At 43.8% G+C, this 22,710-nt stretch overlaps 1 protein-coding gene across 5 annotated transcripts in view; it reads right to left on the reverse strand.

The window, feature by feature from the left end:
- Window positions 1–22,710, reverse strand: part of BCAS3 (BCAS3 microtubule associated cell migration factor) — a 1,718,074-nt gene that overhangs the window by 1,150,474 nt on the left and 544,890 nt on the right. For all 5 annotated transcript variants that reach the window (XM_069757219.1, XM_069757222.1, XM_069757218.1 and 2 more), the window contains one exon: window positions 2,417–2,550. In XM_069757219.1, the coding sequence (XP_069613320.1) occupies window positions 2,417–2,550 (134 nt within the window). The remainder of the gene's footprint in view (window positions 1–2,416; window positions 2,551–22,710) is intronic.

The raw sequence follows: 22,710 nt of genomic DNA on the forward strand, positions 1-22,710 counted from the left end.
CCAATTGAAAATCTTTGGTGGAAGTTGAAGAAAATGTTCAATGACAAGGCTCCAACCTGCAAAGCTGATCTGGCAACAGCAATCAGAGAAAGTTTGAGCCAGAGTGATGAAGAGTCCTGTGTGACACTCATTGAGTCCATGCCTCAGAGACTGCAAGCTGTAATAAAGGCCAGAGGTGGTGCAACAAAATACTAGTGATGTTTTGGAGTGTTTTTTTGTTTGTTTATTTTTCATGATTCCATATTTTTTTCCTCAGAACTGAGTGACTCCATAATTTTTCCCTATGCTTGGTTAAAAAAGTAACCATTGCTGACTACTACATTTTTTGTTCTTGATTTCTTTTAGGGTATGTGCACACGTAGAAAGCTCCTCTGCGGATTTTTCCGCAGCGGATTTGATAAATATGCAGTGCAAAACCGCTGCAGTTTTTCATGCGGATTTATCGCATTTTCTATTGCGGATTCCGCTGCGGTTTTACATTTGCAGTTTTCTATTGGAGCAGGTGTAAAAACGCTGCGGATTCCGCACAAAGAATTGACATGCTGCGGAAAATAAAACGCTGCATTTCCGCGTGGTTTTTTCCGCAGCATGTGCAATGCAGATTTCGTTTCCCATAGGTTTACATTGTACTGTAAACTCATGGGAAACTGCTGCGGATCCGCATCGTGTGCACATACCCTTAGTGTTTCTTTAAGCCAGAAAGTTGCCATTTGAAATGACTTTAGTTTTGTGCCATGTCTGCAATCAGCTTTTTTTCTACAAAATTGAACAACTGAATGAACATCCTCCAAGGCCGATGGATTCCATAATTTTTGCATGGGGTTGTATTTGACTACTATATGCAATTGCTATATTGCTCATTAAATATAACCACATGCGGTATAATTTTGGTAATACTCCAGAACTTCTGTTACAAACTTACATAGGAATTCTGAGTCAGATTGCATTCTTAAAGGGTAACGATATTTAATTTTTTATAAATCAATAGAACAAGCAAAGATAACAAACTTTTTAAAATATCTGATTATTAGAGACAAACATCTCTTTTCTAATTTTACGGCCACTTCTCCCACCCACCCCATCTTCAGCACTTGGAATTCACTGCTCCCATTTGTCTTCAAACCTGTCTTCACAGAAAGAACAGCTGCTGCCTATAAAGTATATTGAGAGGGTAGACAGAGGGAGATACACACTGTGGGTACCTGAGATGCTAGTGACCGGAGCCCGCATTAATAAAAACTGCTATTAAAATGCAATACAAGTCATATATTGACCAGAAATACTGCTATTCCTCATCTATACACACACTTGATAAATACCAACTACATAAGACAAGACTAAAATGCAACATAATAATAGTCTATTTATATAGCATTATCATATTCCGCAGCGCTTTACAGTTTGCACACATTATCATCGCTGTCCATAATGGGACTCACAATCTAAATTCCCTATCAATGTGTCTTTGGAATGTGGGTGGAAACCGGAGAACCCGGAGGAAACCCACGCAAACACAGGGAGAAGATACAAACTGCTTGCAAATGTTGTCCTTGATGGGATTTGAACCCAGGACTCCATATGGTTCCTTTTTGCCATTTTTACACCATTCCCTTTAATGTGGCTATATAATTTTGGCCATTTAATTATCTTTAAGGAGATTTGAAAAAACTATTTTTGGTTTCATAATGATGATTATTTTATGCCTGCATAAAAGGTCCTATCATGTGAATAACAAGTAAGACTTCACGTGCTAAGAAAGTCTAATCTACCCTGTTTGAGTTTTGAAGGGATGATAAAAGTTAATTGAAGTAGAAAACTTCTTATTGCACAAAAGAATCAAGAGTCTAAATTAAAAAGTTTGCCGGTATTAGGGTACAAGTCTCCAGTCACTGCAGGGTACAAACACTGCATGCTGTGAGGATTCCTGGAAGCTTAGAGCATGTGACCAAGAGTATGTGATTTGCACGCATGCGGTCACATGCCGACTAGATGTGCCTCAAGTATTCCAAGTGTATTGAGCGAGGTCGGCTGCATCTAATCAAAATGTCGCCAGAAGTATGCAAATCGCATACTTGATGTCACATGACCGGCTACTCTCTGCACCAGCAAATCCTTACACTATGCAAATTGGTACATAAATTGATTGCAGACTTGTACCCTAAGGGCGCCTTCTCACTTGCGAGAAATACGTGCGAGTCTCACATGTTAAAACCAAGCTCTGGCGCCGGCACTCCAGTGAGGAGCGTGCGGCTGCATAGCAACACATGGAGCTGCACGCTCCGCTCTTGAGTGGCGGCGCCAGAGCTTGGTTTAAACATGCGAGACTCGCACGTATTTCTCGCAAGTGAGAAGGAGCCCTCAGACTTAACAACATCTTTAAGAGAACAAACTTTTCGTCCTGCAACAGTAATCTTACTTTAGCTTCAGTTTCGCCTCGATGCAGAGTGTACAAGTGATGAACAGCACTTTGGGAAGAAGACCATGGATGAGTGAGGATCTGAAATACATGGAAATCATGCCCAAGTGTATCAGAGGTAACCAGCAACATCCCTAGAAAGACAAAGGAAATATTGTACAAGTTAGTTCAACTTCTAGTAGTTCTCAGTTCAGTTTAAAAAAATTAAACTTGTGAAGATAAAGAAACACAAAAGTAATATGTAGCAGTAGTAGCAGTAGTCAACATTCCGCAAATTATAGTGCAATTTTAAATTGACTAAACATAAAACTCCAAAAAAGTGTTCAATAATTAATGTATCATAGGCATTGATTCATTAACATTGGCGTTTTCCATGCCAGTCTTGATAAAGAGTGCGCTGAAGGTGCATCAACTGCTTGCCTCCATAGCCAATTCTTGCACTTCAGTGTTTTACTCCTTCTTCCAAGCACCATAACTTTTTTAATACCCATACAGCAAAATGAGGGCTTGGTTTGTGTAGGATGAGTTGGAGTTTTGAATGACACCATTCATTTTACCACAAAATGCACATGTGGAAAGGAATTCCAAGCGCGGTAAAATTGTGAAAAAAAATGCAATTCTGCCATTGTTTTTTAGGCTTTATTTTTACAGCATTCATTCTTTGGCATAAAATACTCTAATTTAAGTGGAGAGAAAAAATCAGAAATTTGTTGAAAAAATAATAATTGGGACATGTGTCATAATTTTTTCCAATGTAATATTTCCCATAGTTCATTGCAATAAAGCCAAATTGGTTGCCTTTATATTGCAATATATAGTTCATAAAAAGTAAACACTCAACATTTTTTAAACACATTTTTATTGGAATAAATTCTACATACAATCCTACCTTTTCTATGCGCAGTTTACTACCAGCTAACCTTACCCAGTCCTTTATACAGTGGGGCAAAAAAGTATTTAGTCAGTCAGCAATAGTGCAAGTTCCACAACTTAAAAAGATGAGAGGCGTCTGTAATTTACATCATAGGTAGACCTCAACTATGGGAGACAAACTGAGAAAAAAAAATCCAGAAAATCACATTGTCTGTTTTTTTAACAATTTATTTGCATATTATGGTGGAAAATAAGTATTTGGTCAGAAACAAAATTTCATCTCAATACTTTGTAATATATCCTTTGTTGGCAATGACAGAGGTCAAACGTTTTCTGTAAGTCTTCACAAGGTTGCCACACACTGTTGTTGGTATGTTGGCCCATTCCTCCATGCAGATCTCCTCTAGAGCAGTGATGTTTTTGGCTTTTCGCTTGGCAACACGGACTTTCAACTCCCTCCAAAGGTTTTCTATAGGGTTGAGATCTGGAGACTGGCTAGGCCACTCCAGGACTTTGAAATGCTTCATACGAAGCCACTCCTTCGTTGCCCTGGCGGTGTGCTTTGGATCATTGTCATGTTGAAAGACCCAGCCACGTTTCATCTTCAATGCCCTTGCTGATGGAAGGAGGTTTGCACTCAAAATCTCATGATACATGGCCCCATTCATTCTTTCATGTACCCGGATCAGTCGTCCTGGCTCCTTTGCAGAGAAACAGCCCCAAAGCATGATGTTTCCACAACCATGCTTTACAGTAGGTATGGTGTTTTATGGATGCAACTCAGTATTCTTGTTGTGTTTCTACCAAACAGTTCCAGTTTGGTTTCATCAGACCATAGGACATTCTCCCAAAACTCCTCTGGATCATCCAAATGCTCTCTATCAAACTTCAGACGGGCCCAGACATGTACTGGCTTAAGCAGTGGTACACGTCTGGCACTGCAGGATCTGAGTCCATGGTGGCGTAGTGTGTTACTTATGGTAGGCCTTGTTACATTGGTCCCAGCTCTCTGCAGTTCATTCACTAGGTCCCCCCGCGTGGTTCTGGGATTTTTGCTCACCGTTCTTGTGATCATTCTGACCCCACGGGGTGGGATTTTGCGTGGAGCCCCAGATCGAGGGAGATTATCAGTGGTCTTGTATGTCTTCCATTTTCTAATTATTGCTCCCACTGTTGATTTCTTCACTCCAAGCTGGTTGGCTATTGCAGATTCAGTCTTCGCAGCCTGGTGCAGGGCTACAATTTTGTTTCTGGTGTCCTTTGACAGCTCTTTGGTCTTCACCATAGTGGAGTTTGGAGTCAGACTGTTTGAGGGTGTGCACAGGTGTCTTTTTCTACTGATAACAAGTTTAAACAGGTGCCATTACTACAGGTAATGAGTGGAGGAAAGAGGAGACTCATAAAAAGAAGTTACAGGTCTGTGAGAGCCAGAAATCTTGATTGTTTGTTTCTGACCAAATACTTATTTTTCACCATAATATGCAAATAAATTGTTAAAAAAACAGACAATGTGATTTTCTGGATTTTTTTTTCTCAGTTTGTCTCCCATAGTTGAGGTCTACCTATGATGTAAATTACAGACGCCTCTCATCTTTTTAAGTGGTGGAACTTGCACTATTGCTGACTGACTAAATACTTTTTTGCCCCACTGTATATGATTAATTAGATATATTTCTCCTAGAGAAAAGAATTAATGTTCCCCCACAGTACAATACCCCTTTCATGGCGATCCTCAGAGTACAGTGCCAGCAAAAAAAATCTTTACACTTGAGCAGCAAAAAAAAACTTTACATGTAAAATCCACATCATAATTTCACTTTTTAAAAGTGTACATAATGGAGGAGATAATAAAAAAAACTGTCTAATATTAAAGCTGGCTTTGTTGCAAATATCAACCAATCAATGCTCAGTTTTCACTTCTCTGGTAAAGCGAAAGCTGCACTCTGATTGGTTGTTATGTGCAGCTCAGCCGGTTTTGCTATTAGGCAGTCTTTTTTTATCTCCCTCAGTTTTTTATTATCTCCCACAATGGGTCGAAAGAAGCTTAAAATGGAAGAGAAATCCCGTGCCTTGACTCTGCTCGAGAAGGGGGATTCGGTGATTGCTGTAGCTAGAGATCTGGGAGTGTCAAGAGAAGCAATTTATCAACTGAAGCGGTCGGCTGCATCATTGCCTCCTGGGATGGTACCGCAGAGGAAGTCAAGCTCTGGCGCACCTAAGAAGACTTCACCAAGGACTGATAAGCTTCTGAAGCGTGAAGTGATGTCACATCCATCTATAACTGCTGTTGAACTAAAAAACAAGTACCCTATGCTCCTCCAGAACATCGCAACTAGGACAATTCGTCACCGCCTGCAGAAGGACCTGGGTCTACCAAGTTGCCGTACCGCAAAGAAGCCCCTGCTCACAGCAGCAATAAAGAAAAAAAGGCTTGTCTTTTGTAAGAAATATCAAGATTGGACATCTGAAGAATGGAAGAAAATGATGTTTAGTGATGAGAGCACTTTCAGGCTGGTCAAGGGAGGCTCAAAGGTTGTGCGTCGTCCGCGTACCATGTCACGGTATGACCCAAAATATACAGTTAAGACTTTTAAACACCTGACAGTGTGATGGTGTGGGGTGCTGAATCCATGCCTAAACGACTGCAGATGGTGATAAAATGTAAGGGTGACATGACAAAATACTAATTGTAATAAAATATCCACAATAAAACACTTGAATCCACTTGAATATTAAGATTTTGTGGTTTCATTGAACTTGTAAAGATTTTTTTTGCCGACACTGTATGTTGACCCCAGAGCACCAATAGACAATATAATGCCACTATAATACATTCCCCAAACGGTATGATACCTACAGTGCCCCCAAAGACTGCATAAAGCCTCCACAGTATATTCCTCAACTCACAGTATGATGCCCCCACAAAGTATGCTATACCCAGAGCATAATGCGCCCATAGTACTTTTCCCACATACTGTATAATACTCCAACATTACCTCCTACACAAAGCATAATGAACCAATAGTGAGTGTCTCACACATAGAATGCCCCCACACATTATATGATGATACCAGAGTACATTTTCACACAAAGTATGATGCCCCCCACTTTAAAGGGAATCGGTCGCCTCATTTTGGCCCTATAAATGCGGCCACCACCATCAGGGGCTTATCTACAGCATTCTGTAATGCTGTAGATAAGCCCTCGATGTAACCTGAAAGATAAGAAAAACAAGTTAGATTATACTCACCCAGGGGTGGTCCCGGTTCACTTCTGGTCCGATGGGCGTTGCAGGTCCGGGGCCTCCCATGTTCATATGATGTTGTCATCCTCATTGCTTCTGTTGTGGCTCCTGCACAGGCGTACTGATTTGCCCTGTTGAGGGCAGCGTAAAGTACTGCAGTGCGCAGGCGCTGAGCCTCTCTGACCTTTCCCGCTGCCTGCGCACTGCAGTACTTTGCTCTGCCCTCAACAGGGCAGATAAAATACGCCTGTGCAGGAGCCGCGACAGGAAGCAAAGAAGAGGACGACATCGCATGAAGATGGGAGGCGCCAGACCCGAACCTACGATGCCCATAGGACTGGACCGCACCGGACCACCCCCTCGTGAGCATAATCTAACTTGTTCTTCTTATCTTTCAGGTTACATCGGGGGCTTATCTACAGCATAACAGAATGCTGTAGATAAGCCCCTGATGGCGGTGGCCACAGTTTATAGGGCCAAAATGAGGTGACAGATTCCCTTTAATCCAGGGCTGGGAGATCACTTAGGAGAACATCCTCGGCCTCATAGGAGAATGTCTACGTATTGTAGGGAGGTCATACAGGCACATGGAGGCACACACTATTTAGTATAATTATTAATTTTGATTTACATCGATTATGTTTATGTTTTATTGTTCTTAACGCATTCCACCATGTGATGAATAAAGATTTGTAACTGGAATATTTCTTTCAGTGATATCTAGGATGTGGTATTTTAGTGTTCCCCTTTGTTTTTTGAGCAGTGTATATATAAATTCAGTATACATATTTTATATATTCTAGTGATCCTTTTATTGTTTTGAGCAGTGTATATATAAATACAGTATATATATATATATATATATATATATATATATATATATATATACATATTGTAAGGAGGTTAATGGCTGCGTAATCAATGGGAGGTATGAGTCACAGGGATGGCTGCTCCCAGTGATGTAAACCGGAGTAATTGTCTTTAGTGCATGTAAGCACTAGGATGCTGTTTAGTGCACCTGGCTCCGGGTTGTGGGTAGCTATGAGAGATGCGAGGGTCGAGCTACCCAAATCCCTCACCTGTAGGTGTGGCTACAGCCTACATAATAGGCTGTTGTTTGGAACATGGTCTGTGTCTTGGGAGGGAGAAGCCCTCCTGTGTGTGTGGCTCCAGATCCAGCCTGAGTGATGGACATTGCCCAGCCTGTGTGCCCACAGGTCTGAGGGAGCAGCGCCCGGCTAAGGACATTTTGTGTTGTTTTGCCTGCTCTTAAGGACGTTTTCCTTTTGTTGTTACTTAGGGGTTTATGGAGCAAATAAACTTGCACAGACTTTTAAAGAAAGACAGATAGATAAAAATATAGATATATATAGATATACACACATAGAGTGTGTGAATTTTTTTTTATCCACTTCCTGATTTCCTATTGTTTTGCATATTTGTCCCACTTAGATCAGCAAACAAATTTAAATATTTGACAAAGATACCACAAGTAAACACAAAATGAAGTTTTGAAATGAAGGTCTTTATTATTAAAGGAAAAATAAATCCAAACCTACAGGGCCCTGTGTGAAAACGTAATTGCCCACGCTCCTTAAGGCCGGTTTCACACGTCAGTGGCTCCGGTACGTGAGGTGACAGTTTCCTCACGTACCGGAGCCACTGACCCACTGACACACGTAGACACAGTGAAATCAATGCATCTTTTCAGATGTCATTGATTTTTTGCGGACCGTGTCTCCGTGTGCCAAACACGGAGACTGTCAGTGTTCGCGAGAGCGCACGGATTACACGGACCCATTAAAATACTCACCTAGTTTCCGGATCCCTCGCAGCGTCCTGTCCTGGCCGCACCTTGTACTGTATGAGCGGTCACGTGGGGCTGCCGATTACAATCATGAATATGCGGCTCCACCAGGGGCGGATTATCAGAGGGTCAATATGGGCGGTAGCCCAGGGCCCAGTGGTCTGGGGGGGCCCTGGGCTACCGCACAGATTGACCCTCTGATAATCATCTGTGAATGCCGGCGGCTGCCGCCGGCATTTATGTGCCCCCGCCGTAACCGGTGAGCAGAGAGAGGGGGCCCGCATTGGGCCCCTTCTCATCTGCTCACCGGGCCCCTTCCGGCGCTGCGGCGGTTTCCTATTGATGTGCGGGCTCGCGCCCGCACATCAATAGTTAACAACAGCCGCCATCCAATTGGAGGCTGGCGGCTGAAGTCGGCCGCGCGCACACGTCGCCGGCGTCTGACGTCATTGTCAGTCGCCGGCGAGTGTGCGCTGCAGAAGGGAGCTCGCCGCCGGGAGCGTTTTTTTTTTTTTCTGATCAGTTAAACGGTGGACTGTGGACACACTGGGGGGCAATGCTGGAGGGAGGACACACTGGGGGGCAATGCTGGAGACACTGGGGCAGGTTGGAGGACACACTGGGGGGCAATGCTGGAGGACACACTGGGGGGCAATGCTGGAGGACACACTGGGGGGCAATGCTGGAGGACACACTGGGGGGCAATGCTGGAGGACACACTGGGGGGCAATGCTGGCCACACTGGGTCAGGTTGGAGGACACACTGAGGGCAATGCTGGAGGACACACTGGGGGGCAATGCTGGACACACTGAGGGCAATGCTGGAGGACACACTGGGGGAACAATGCTGGACACACTGGGGCAGGTTGGAGGACACACTGAGGGCAATGCTGGAGGACACACTGGGGGGCAATGCTGGACACACTGAGGGCAATGCTGGAGGACACACTGGGGGCAATGCTGGACACACTGGGGCAGGTTGGAGGACACACTGAGGGCAATGCTGGAGGACACACTGGGGGGCAATGCTGGACACACTGGGGCAGGTTGGAGGACACACTGAGGGCAATGCTGGAGGACACACTGGGGCAGATTGCTGGAGGACACACTGGGGGCAATGCTGGAGACAGTGGGGCAGATTGCTGGAGACAGTGGGGCAGATTGCTGGAGACAGTGGGGCAGATTGCTGGAGACAGTGGGGCAGATTGCTGGGGACAGTGAGGCAATGCTGGGGACAGTGGGGCAATGCTGGGGACAGTGGGGCAATGCTGGAGACAGTGGGGCAATGCTGGAGACAGTGGGGCAATGCTGGAGACAGTGGGGCAATGCTGGAGACAGTGGGACAATGCTGGAGACAGTGGGGCAATGCTGGAGACAGTGGGGCAATGCTGGAGACAGTGGGGCAGATTGCTGGAGGACACACTGGGGGGCAATGCTGGAGACAGTGGGGCAATGCTGGAGACAGTGGGGCAATGCTGGAGACAGTGGGGCAATGCTGGAGACAGTGGGGCAGATTGCTGGAGGACACACTGGGGGGCAATGCTGGAGACAGTGGGGCAGATTGCTGGAGGACACACTGAGGGGCAATGCTGGAGGACACACTGGGGGGAAATGCTGGAGACACTGGGGCAGATTGGAGGACACACTGGTGGCAGATTGCTGGAGACAGTGGGGCAGATTGCTGGAGACAGTGGGGCAGATTGCTGGAGACAGTGGGGCAGATTGCTGGAGACAGTGGGGCAGATTGCTGGGGACAGTGGGGCAATGCTGGGGACAGTGGGGCAATGCTGGGGACAGTGGGGCAATGCTGGAGACAGTGGGGCAGATTGCTGGAGGACACACTGGCGGGCAATGCTGGATGACACACTGGCGGGCAATGCTGGAGGACACACTGGGGGGCAATGCTGGAGACAGTGGGGCAGATTGCTGGAGACAGTGGGGCAGATTGCTGGAGACAGTGGGGCAGATTGCTGGAAACAGTGGGGCAGATTGCTGGAGACAGTGGGGCAGATTGCTGGACACACTGGGGCAGATTGCTGGACACACTGGGGGCAGGACTGGAGGCATGGGCAGAATGTAGACACGGGGCATGATTGGAGACACGGGGTAGAATGAAAGACATGGGGCAGGATTGGATCATGGGGCAGGATGGATACGATGGAGACAGATGGGGAGATCATATGGGGCAGGATGGATACTCATGAGTGCAGGATGGGAGAACATATGGCTGGAGCGAGGAATGAGATACATGGGGTGGGGAATAGTATTACCATAGGGGCTAATTAAGGGATATTATTATTGCAGTGATGTATTTATTTTATTTTTTGAGTATACTGTTTTAAATGGGGGGGCGGTCCTGTTACTGTGCAGAGTGACACTATATCGCCTTTTTCTCTTCATGTGGTGTAATGTAGAAGTTGTGAAAAATTAAGTAATGTGTTCTACAAGCGGAGCTCGAGATAACTGTGTTATTTCCTGCAGAAACGAGTCCTGGCTGGAAGAAATGATGACGGTCTGTGCTGGATGAAAGATGAAGGACTTCACCTAGAGACGTCACTGGTGAGTCAGTGTTACCTATACACTGACACTATACACTGTATACTATATACAGAGGTCCTGTGTACAATGTCACCAGTGATCTCTGTATTACCTCTACACAGACACTGCATACTAAATACAGATCTCCTGTGAATACTGGCACTTATGGTGATAGTATTGTGGTTTTTTTTTGTTTTTTTTTTACTGATCAGTATTGTAGTATTCAGTCACTATGTGCTGGTAATATGTGGTCTGGAAATGGTGTTGTGGTATTTGTCCCTTGTATGTGCTATTTGGTCACCAAGTGGTACTATGTGGTCTTGACATGGTGCGGTGGTATTTGTTCTTTGTATGTGATATTATTCGATCACTGTGGTTGTAATTTGTGGTCTGGTCATGGTACGGTGGTATTTGTTCCTTGTATGTGATATTATTGGTCAAGATATACCTAAATTGTATTGCAGATTTTAACAAATATTGAATAGGTTACAGTACAGTAGGGCCTGGCCATTTTTCTGGAATAATCTGGTTCGGGTATATCATGACCCCCCCGTCACATGACCCCCCGTCACATGACCCCCCGTCACATGACCCCCGTCACATGACCTGGGGGGCCCACAGTGTGTGAACAGCCCGGGGCCCTGGCTACCCTTAATCCACCCCTGGGCTCCACCTCCCAAATGGGTGGAGCCACATATTCATTACTGTAAATGAGCGGCCCCACGTGACTGCTCATACAGTACAAGGTGCGGCCAGGACAGGACGCTGCAAGGGATCTGGAAGCTAGGTGAGTATTTTAATCACAGTATGAAGGGGGGGGGGGGGGAGTTGGGGACCTGGATATTGATTTTACACACTAATATTCATATCTTCTCTACAGCAAACGCTGCTGCAGGGAAGATATGAATGGGGCTTCAGCACGATGCCAGGGACAGCGCTAAACTTTAGCGCTGTCTCCGGCACGGTGCGTGTGGTACCCAGTGGGCACGCGGGCGGCACACATGTGCCGCACGTGTGCCACACTGATGTGCCACAGAAACGCACCGGCACACGGACACGGATAATTCCGGTACCGATTTTTCCGGTACCGGAAATATCTGGACGTGTGAGACTGCCTTAAAACATAAATTAACTTTGGTTTCTCACATCTTTCAGAAGCTGAGTTCAAATTCCCTTGCCTAATTACTGCCACACCTGTTCTCAATCAAGCACTCACTTAAATAGGACCTGCCTGACAAAGTGAAGTAGATCAAAAGCTCCTCAAAAACTATGCATCATCCAAAGATATTATGGAACAAATGAGAAATAAGGTAATTGAGATATATCAGTTTGGAAAGGGTTATAAAGCCATTTCTAAAAGATCGGGACTCCAGTGAACTACAGTGAGACCCATTATCTACAAATATTGATAACATGGAATAGTGGTGAACCTTCTAAGGAGTGTCCGATCAACCAAAATTACCCCAAGAGCGCAGCTAAGACTCATCCAAGAGGTCATAAAAGCAAAACCATCCAAAAAACTACAGCCTCACTTGCCTCAGTAAAGGTCAGTGTTCATGACTCCACCATGAGAAAGAGACTAGGCAAAAATGGCCTGCATGGCAGAGTTCCAAGACGAAAACCACTGTTGAGCAATAAGAACATACAGGCTCATCTCAGTTTTGCCAGAAAACATGTAGATGATCCCCAAGACTTTTGCGAGAATATTCTATGGATTGACAAGACAAAAGTGGAACTTTTTGTAAGGTTTAAGTCCCATTACATCTGATGTAGAAGTAACACAGGATTTCAGAAAAGGAACATAGGAACATCATACCAACAGTGAAACATGGTGGTGGTATTTTGCTGCTTTAGGACCTGGAAGACAAGCTGTGGTAAATGGAACCATGAGTTCTGCTGTCAACAAAAAAATCTTGAAGAAGAATGTCTGGCCATCTGTTCGTGACATCAAGCTGAGGCATGACCTTCAAAAGGTGGTTCATGCTCGGAAACTCTCCAGTGTCATTGAATTACAGAAATTCTGCAAAGATCAATGGTCCAAAATTCCTCCAGAGTGTTGTAAAAGAGTCATTGCCAGGTATCGCAAATGCTTGATTGCAGTTGTTGCTGCTAAGGGTGGCCCAACCAGTTAATAGGTTTAGGGGCAATAACATTTTCACACAAGGCCATGTAGGTTTGGATTTATTTTTCTCTTAACTAATAAAGACCGTCATTTAAAAACTGCATTTTGTGTTTACCTAAGTTATCTTTATCTAATATTTAACCCCTTCGCGACATGCGCCGTACTAGTACTGCGCTGCCGGCACTGCATACGGTCTCGCGCTGAGCGCCGCGGTGATCGGGTGCGGGTGTCAGCTGTATACGACAGCTGACACCCCGCAGCAATGCCCACGATCGGTGCTATCGCCGATCGCGGGCATTTAACCCCTCTGATGCCGCTGTCAGTAGTGACAGCGGCATAGAGGGGGATCGCGCAGGGACGGGGGCTCCCTGCGCTCTCCCAGCGGAGCAACGCAATGAGATCGCGTTGCTCCGGTGACCCGGAAGGAGTCCCCGGATCCAAGATGGCCGCCGGACTCCTTCCGGGTCATGAGGTGACCTGGCTAGCCGGCGCCTGCTGAGAGAAGGTGCTGGAGAGCCAGCTAAGCTGCCTGTCAGATCGTTGATCTGACACTGTGCTATGCACAGTGTCAGATCAACGATCTGATCTAATACAGAGATGTCCCACCCTGGGACAATGTTAGAAAGTAAAAAAAAAAAAAAAAATAGAATGTGTAAAAAAAATTAAAAAAAATCCCCAAATAAAAAAAAAAAACATTTCCCAATAAATCCATTTATTTATGTAAAAAAAAACAAAAAACAATAAATGTACACATATTTGGTATCGCCGCGTCCGTAACGACCCGCTCTATAAAACTATCCCACTAGTTAACCCCTTCAGTGAACACCGCAAAAAAAAAAAAAAAAACAAGGCAAAAAACAACGCTTTATTATCATACAGGCGAACAAAAAGTGGAATAACACGCGATCAAAACGACGGATATAAATAACCATGGTACCGCTGAAAACGTCATCTTGTCCCGCAAAAAAAAAGCCACCATACAGCATCATCAGCAGAAAAATAAAAAAGTTATAGCTCTCAGAATAATGCGATGCAAAAACAATTATTTTTTTATATAAAATAGTTTTTATTGTGTAAAAGCGCCAAAACATAAAAAAAATTACATAAATGAGGTATCGCTGTAATCGTACTGACCCGAAGAATAAAACTGCTTTATCCATTTTACCACACGTGGAACGGTATAAACGCCCCCCCTAAAAGAAATTCAGGAATTGCTGGTTTTTGTTCATTCCGCCTCCCAAAAATCGGAATAAAAAGCGATCAAAAAATGTCATGTGCCCGAAAATGTTACCAATAAAAACGTCAACTCGTCCCGCAAAAAACAAGACCTCATATGACTCTGTGGGCCAAAATATGGATAAATTATAGCTCTCAAAATGTGGTGATGCAAAAACTATTTTTTGCAATAAAAAGCGTCTTTTAGTGTGTGACAGCTGCCAATCATAAAAATCCGCCAAAAAAACGCTATAAAAGTAAATCAAACCCCCCTTCATCACCCCCTTAGTTAGGGAAAAATAATAAAAATGTAAAAAAATGTATTTATTTCCATTTTCCCATTAGGGCTAGGGTTAGGGCTAGGGTTAGGGCTAGGGCTAGGGTTAGGGCTAGGGTTAGGGCTAGGGTTAGGGTTAGGGCTAGGGTTAGGGTTGGGATTAGGGTTTCAGTTATAATTGGGGGTTTCCACTGTTTAGGCACATCAGGGGGCGTCCGATCTCAATTCCAGCCAATTCTGCTTTGAAAAACTAAAACAGTGCTTCTTCCCTTCCGAGTTCTCCTGTGTGCCCAAACAGTGGTTCCCCCCAACATATGGGGTATCAGCGTTCTCAGGACAAGTTGGACAACAACTTTTGGGGTCCAATTTGTCCTGTTACCCTTGGGAAAATAAAAACATAGGGGATAAAATATCATATTCGTGGAAAAAAAAATATTTTTTATTTTCACGGCTCTGCGTTATAAACTGTAGTGAAACACTTGTTGGTTCAAAGCTCTCACAACACATCTAGATAAGTTCCTTGGGGGGTCTAGTTTCCAATATGGGGTCACTTGTGGTGGGTTTCTACTGTTTAAGTACATCAGGGGCTCTGCAAATGCAACATGACACCTGCAGTCCATTCCATCTAAGTCTGCATTTCAAACGGTGCTCCTTCCCTTCCGAGCTCTGCCATGCACTCAAACGGTGGTTCCCCCCCACATGTGGGGTATCAGCGTACTCAGGACAAATTGGACAATAACATTTGTGGTCCAATTTCTCCTGTTACCCTTGGGAGAAAAAAAAATTGCGGGCTAAAACATCATTTTGTGGAAAGAAAAAATGATTTTTTAATTTTCACAATGCTACATTCTAAACTTTAGTGAAACAATTGGGGGTTAAAAGTGCTCACCACACATCTAGATAAGTTCCTTAGGGGGTCTTCTTTCCAAAATGGGGTCACTTGTGGGGGGTTTCCACTGATAAGGCACGTCAGGGGCTCTCCAAATGCGACATGGCGTCCGATCTCAATTCCAGCCAATTTTGCATTGAAAAGTCAAATGGCACTCCTTCCCTTCCGAGCTCTGCCATGCGCTCAAACAGTGGTTTATCCCCATATATGAAGTATCGACGTACTCAGGACAAATTGCACAACAACTTTTGGGGTCCAATTTATCCTTTTACCCTTGGGAAAATAAAAAATTTGGGGCAAAAAGATCATTTTTTGTGAAAATAAAAAATTTTTTTTTACGGCTCTACATTATAAACTTCTGTGAAGCACTTGGAGGTTCAAAGTGCTCACCACACATCTAGATTAGTTCCTTAGGGGGTCTACTTTCCAAAATGGTGTCACTTGTGGGGGTTTCCACTGTTTAGGCACATCAGGGGCTCTCCAATCGTGACATGGGCTCCGATCTCAATTCCAGCAAATCTTGCATTGAAAAGTCAAATGGCGCTCCTTCCCTTCCGAGCTCTGCCATGTGCCCAAACAGTGGTTTACCCCCACATATGGGGTATCGGCGTACTCAGGACAAATTGTACAACGACTTTTGTGGTCCAATTTCTCCTGTTACCCTTGGTAAAATGAAACAAATTGGACCTGAAGTAAAAATTTTGTGAAAAAAAAGTTAAATGTTCAATTTTTTTAAACATTCAAAAAATTCCTGTGAAGCACCTGAAGGGCTAATAAACTTTTTGAATGTGGTTTTGAGTACCTTGAGGGGTGCAGTTTTTAGAATGGTGTCACTTTTGGGCATTTTCTGTCATATAGACCCCTCAAAGTCACTTCAAGTGTGAGGTGGTCCGTAAAAAAATGGTTTTGCAAATTTTGTTGCAAAAATGAGAAATCGCTGGTCAACTTTTAACCCTTATAACGTCCTAACAAAAAAAAATTATGTTTCCAAAATTGTGCTGATGTAAAGCAGACATGTGGGAAATGTTGTTTATTAACTATATTATGTGATATAACTCTCTAATTTAAGGGCATAAAAACTAAGAGTTTGAAAATTGCTAAATTTTCATAATTTCCGACAAATTTTTGTTTTTTTCACAAATAAATGCAAGTCATATCGAAGAAGTTTTACCACTATCATGAAGTACAATATGTCACGAGAAAACAGTGTCAGAATCACCAGGATCCGTTGAAGCGTTTCAGAGTTATGACCTCATAAAGTGACAGTGGTCAGAATTGTAAAAATTGGCCCTGTCACTTAGGTGAAAACAGGCTTTGGGGTGAAGGGGTTAAATCTGTTTGGTGATCAGAAACATTTAAGTGTGACAAACATGAGAAAATAGGAAATCAGAAAGGAGGCAAAAACGTTTTCATACTACTGGTTATGGTCTCATCCATGAGCTCTAGGAGCAGTCACCATCTCTGCTGATATCATTGCAAATTGGTAAGCAAATAACACCATTGAAATGTTACCCCACTGACCCATCAATAGAAATGTTTTTTTTTTTTTTTTTCATCTACAACTATATATACAGGGGGGAAAAGCATTCATATGTTTTATTTTAAATTCACAATTTCCTATCCTTCGCACATATTGAACACCAAACAATAAGCTGCTTTCAGGAACAGACTTAAAAAAAATCAAGAGCACATATACATAAAAGGAAGAAAAGTGTACAGATGTAGACTGTGGCTTGAGAGCTATTTATGCTGTATCAGAAGACTAAACCAAATTCTGGCCGAGCCGTAAACTAAACCCACGCCCCAAATGAGGTGCCAAGCCATAAAAAGCATTTGCGTCAACCAAGAACACAGGGAAAAGAAAGACTTCTAATTATAGGCACTGGAAGAGGAAGCCTATAGTGATTAGGAGTTTTGGCGCTGCGGTATGTTTATCTGGGAGCTTCCTCTTTCTTTCTCTCCTACTTGCTCTTCTAGAATGGATTTGATAGATGAAGCTTGGCTTAGAAGATAGGAACCAATCTGCTATTAGTACAGGAAATTGTATTCATGTTGATTAAGAAGGCAGCAAGTTCTTTGAAACAGGCGTCAGATGGTTAGCCTGAAAGACCAAAATTAAAGACTGTATCTTACTCCCCAAGTAGCCACTAGGAATGCTGAAAACCAGTGAAGTTCAGAAGATCCTATTTATAACACCTAGCTTGCCACATGTCTTCTTGTACCAGAAACCGTTAAACTATACCAAAGATATGTTTACGCCAGCAAGACATAAAACATAGCCTATAATTTGGGTTTCCTTTAACACCTTCATAAACAAAACAAAAAAAAAACAGATGAAATCATTATAAAGCGAAGATCTGGCACTTGAGAAAAATAGGAATTGTTTATGCTTTCCTTCTGTTTGATTTGTCTTTAACCTCTTAGTCACGGAGCTAATTTTGACCTTAATGACCAGGTCAAATTTTTTAAATCTGACCAGTGTCACTTTATGTTGTAATAACTCCCAGTGATTCTGAGATTGTGTTTTCAAAAATTTGACAAAACATTAGAAAATTTTGCAATTTTCAAACTTTCAATTTTTATGCCCTTAAAGGGAACCTGTCACCCCCCCCCCCCCCCCCCCAGGAGTTTTTAACTAAAAGAGCAACCTTGTGCAGCACTAATGCTGCATTCTGCCAAGGTGGCTCCTTTAGTTCGGGTCCCTTCCACCGCTGAAAGAATAATTTTTATAATTTGTCCCTCATACCTCTAGTATGTTAGGGGGGCAGGTATTTCCCCCCTGAAACAGACACCTCACAGCCATCAGTCATTTCCTCCTTTCTTCTGGGTGCCACCTCCTCAGCATTCAGTTATTTACCCGGTGCCTGTGCTGTAATCTTTTATCTTGTGCATGCGCAGTTAGCGCTGCCTGTCCACTGACATCACATGATGTCTTCCTTCTTGCGTCTGTGTGGACGAGCGGTCCGAGATCCCGCCCCACAGTCTCTTCTGATTTATTCACACTATGGGGCTGGGAATCTTGGGCATGCGCAGTAGTTCTCTGCGGCTCTCCCTCATCTCCCCCCGCCTCTTTCCTACTGTACAGCGTCATAGGAATTGTCAGATATCACATTTGAAGTCACTTTGAGGGGTCTATATGATAGAAAATACCCAAGTGTGACACCATTCTAAAAATTGCACCCCTCAAGGTGCTCAAAACCACATTCATGAAGTTTATTAACCCTTCAGGTGCTTCAAAGGAATTTTTGGAATATTTTAAAAAATGAACATTTAACTTTTTTTAATTTGTTTTATTTTCCCAAGGGTAACAGGAGAAATTGGATCCCAAACGTTGCTGTGCAATTTGTCCTGAGTACGCTGATACCCCAAATGTGGGGGTAAATCACTGTTTGGGCGCATGGCAGAGCTCAGAAGGGAAGGAGCGCCATTTGATTTTTCAATGCAAAATTGGCTGGAATTGAGATGGGACGCCATGTCTCGTTTGGAGAGCCCCTGATGTGCCTAAACAGTGGAAACTCCCCAAAAGTGACCCCATTTTGGTAAGTAGAACCCCTAAGGAACTTATCTAGATGTGTGGTGAGCACTTTGAACCCCCAAGTGCTTCACATAAGTTTATAATGTAGAGCCCTGAAAATTAAAAAAAAAAAATTTTCCACAAAAATGATCTTTTAGCCCTCAATTTTGTATTTTCCCAAGGGTATCTGGAAAAATTGGACCCCAAATGTTGTTGTGCAATTTGTTCTGAGTACGCTGATACCCCATATGTGGGAGAAAACTACTGTATGGGCGCATGGCAGAGCTTGGAAGGGAAGAAATGGTGTTTTGGAATGCAGACTTTGATGGAATGGTCTGCGGGCGTCACGTTGCGTTTGCAGAGCCCCTGATGTACCTAAACAGTAGAAACCCCCGATAAGTGACCCCATTTTGGAAACTATACCCCCCAAGGAACTTATCTAGATTGTGGTGATCACTTTGAACCCCCAAGTGTTTCACTAAAGTTTATAACGCAGAGCCGTGAAAAAAAAATATTTTTTTTTTCAACAAAAATGATTTTTTAGCCCCCAGTTTTGTATTTTCCCATGGGTAACAGGACAAATTGGACCCCAAAAGTTGTTGTCCAATTTGTCCTGAGTACGCTGATACCCCATATGTGGGGGTAAACCACTGTTTGGGCGCACGGCAGAGCTCGGAAGGGAAGGAGCACCATTTTACTTTTTCAACGCAGAATTGTATGGATTGAGATCGGGCATCATGTTGCGTTTGCAGAGCCCCTGGTGTGCCTAAACAGTGGAAACCTCCCAATTCTAACTCCAACCCTAACCCCAAAACACCCCTAAGCCTAATCCCAACCCTAACCACACCCCTAACCCGAACACACCCCTAAGCCTAATCCCAACCCCAACACATTCCTAACCTCAACACACCCCTAACCTTAATCCCAACTCTAACCATACCCCTAACCCTGACACTCCCCTAACTCAACCGTAAACGTAATCTAAACCCTAACCCCAACTCTACCCCAACCCTAACTTTAGCCCCAACCCTAAGCCTAACCTTAACCCCAACCCTAACTTTAGCCCCAACCCTAAGCCTAACCTTAACCCCAACCCTAACTTTAGCTCCAACCCTAACCATAATGGGAAAATGGAAATAAATACATTTTTTTTATTTTATTACTTTTCCATAACTAAGGCGGTGATAATGGGGGGTTTGATTTACCATTTATAGCGGGTTTTTATGTTTTGCAGCTGTCACACACTAAAATTGCAAAAAAATTTATTTATGCTACTACATTCTGAGAGCTATAATTTTTCCATATTTTGGTACACAAAGTCATGTGAGGTCTTGTTTTTTGCGGGACGAGTTGACATTTTTATTGGTATCATTTTCGGGCACATGACATTTTTTAATCGCGTTTTAGAGCCACCTGGGTTCCCTTCACAATCACCATTTTTTTTTTTCAGGAAGAGGATGCGAAGGGCTGGAGCTGCAGAGATACCGGGGGTGGGGGGAGGGTGTTTGGGGACCTTTCTCTCCTCTGACATGTATATTATTTCAGAAAAGATAAATGTTTTTAATAGCTGGCACAATTTTTTATGTGATTGCTGTTATTCATTGAATAACGGTGATCATGTGATGGGGGGCTGAAAAAAACAGCCCTGAGTGTACTCTCCAGGATCTCAGCTATTTCCAGTAGCTGAAACCCTGTAGATTTTCCGATTCTGGGGGGAACTATACCCTTATTATCAATCGCCATCTTTAACTTTAGGCTTTCTAGAGATTATTTCATCTTCAACTTGCTTAAGGCTATATGCACACGTTGCAGATTTGACTGTGGAATTTTTTGTGCAGATTCTGCATTTCTTGGCAGAAAAAGCAGGTCAGAATTTGCGCCTTTTTTTGGTATGTGCACACGTTGCAGATTTCAGTGTGGATTTCTTCCTTTTTTTAACCCCTGCAGATTTCTATTACGAAATGGGTGCAGAAACGCAGCAGATCTGCACAAAGAAGTGACATGGTCCTTTTTTTAATCTGCTGCGTTTTCCATGCAGATTTTTCTGCACCATTAGCACAGCATTTTTTTTTTTTTTGCCATTGATTTACATTGTACTGTAAATTACTTGCAGGTTCTGCAGCACTTTTTTCCACACAGAAACTGCAGGAAATCTACAATGTGTGCACATACCCTAACTGTTCACAATAACATTAATTTTGACCAGGAGTGATCCAAGAAGAACCAACGCTTAGAAATATAGGCCCCAATTCATCAAGACCAGCGTTCTTCATGCTAATCTTGTTGAGGGGACATGGTGGAGTGTGAGGTGCTCGATTCATTCATTCATGTGTTTGAAAAGAGGATGGCTTCCATAAAGGGATAATGATCCTAAACACGCATCAAAATCCACAATAGACTACCTCAAAAGGTGCAAGCTGAAAATTTTACAAAGGCCCTCACAGACCCGCGATCTGAACATCATTAAAAATCTGTGGCTAGACCTCAAAGTAGCAGTGCATGCAAGGTGACCCAGGAACCTTACAGAACTAGAAGAATTTTCCAAGGAAGAGTGTATGAAAACCCCTCACGCCAAAATTGAAAGACTCTTGTATGGCTTCAAAAAGCGTTTACAAGCTGTGATACCTGTAAAAGGGGGTGCTACCAGGTACTAACTATGCAGGGTGCCCAAACTTTTGCACATGCCAATTGTTAGGGGTCGAGTTCCCGCCTCTGCACAGGGGGAATCTCAAACCATCTCCGCTGCGGTCTCCCATTCTTCTCCAGCCGCAGTGGAGCCTGCTCAGTGGAGATGTCGGTCCCAGCGGCTGGCTCAGCCTGATACGGTGCGGATGATTACTGCTGCCTTTCCAGGCTCAGCCATTGTAGCCAGCACTGGTCAGTGGCGAGCAGACGTCTCTGGGACTAAGTCCTGCTTTTCCCCTTCTGAGCATGCCCAGTGTAAGACTTTTCTTTGGAGGTTGGGGATCACATGCTCAGGTACTGCAGCAGCTCCCATTGGTCCTCTAGGAAGGTCCTGAAGTTGCTCAGGTACTGTAGCAGCTCCCATTGGTCCTCTAGGAAGGACCTGAAGTTGCTACAGCTATAAAAGGTTCGCATGGCAGCACGGCCATGCGCTAGTATTAACCTATGTTATGAGCTCAGCACCTGTGTGGTCATGCTTGCATGAGGTCAGGGTTCGGCTGAAATAAGCCCCTAGAATACCGGAACCTCCGGTGAGGAATTTTGTGTGAGCTATGCTGACTGCATGACCACTGTCGGTTCTATTAGGTAGTTGTTCCTCTGCAAGGTTAACAGGGCACAGCGTTGTCTTTCTCAAGCGAATCTGTGAAGTAACAGAGTTCGCTTATACCGCCATATAATACTGTCTTTTACTAGCAACAGGTTCTCTCCTGCATGGTGGACCCCGGGTTGCGAATGCACCTACTACTCACACACTTATCGGAATACACGTACCATTAAGACCCAGCAGCTTATGGACAATCTCCACACATCTTTAGCCCCCATCTCCTCCCTCTCCTTTCCAGACTTAGCATTGTCACACTTCAATAATACAATGAAGAATGCCCTAGATGAAGCAGCACCTTCTAGAGAGAAAGACCCGACACAGACAACGGCAGCCCTGGCACACTATGCAAACACGCTTTCTTCAGCGTTGCTCAAGGTGTGCAGAGCGGAAGTGGAGAAATTCTTTCTTAAGGTACCTTCACACATAACGATATCGTTAACGATATCGTTGCTTTTTGTGACGTAGCAACGATATCGTTAAGGAAATCGTTCTGTGTGACAGCGACCAACGATCAGGCCCCTGCTGG

Source organism: Ranitomeya imitator, chromosome 3 (assembly GCF_032444005.1).
Source record: "Ranitomeya imitator isolate aRanImi1 chromosome 3, aRanImi1.pri, whole genome shotgun sequence".
Lineage (NCBI taxonomy): Eukaryota > Metazoa > Chordata > Amphibia > Anura > Dendrobatidae > Ranitomeya > Ranitomeya imitator.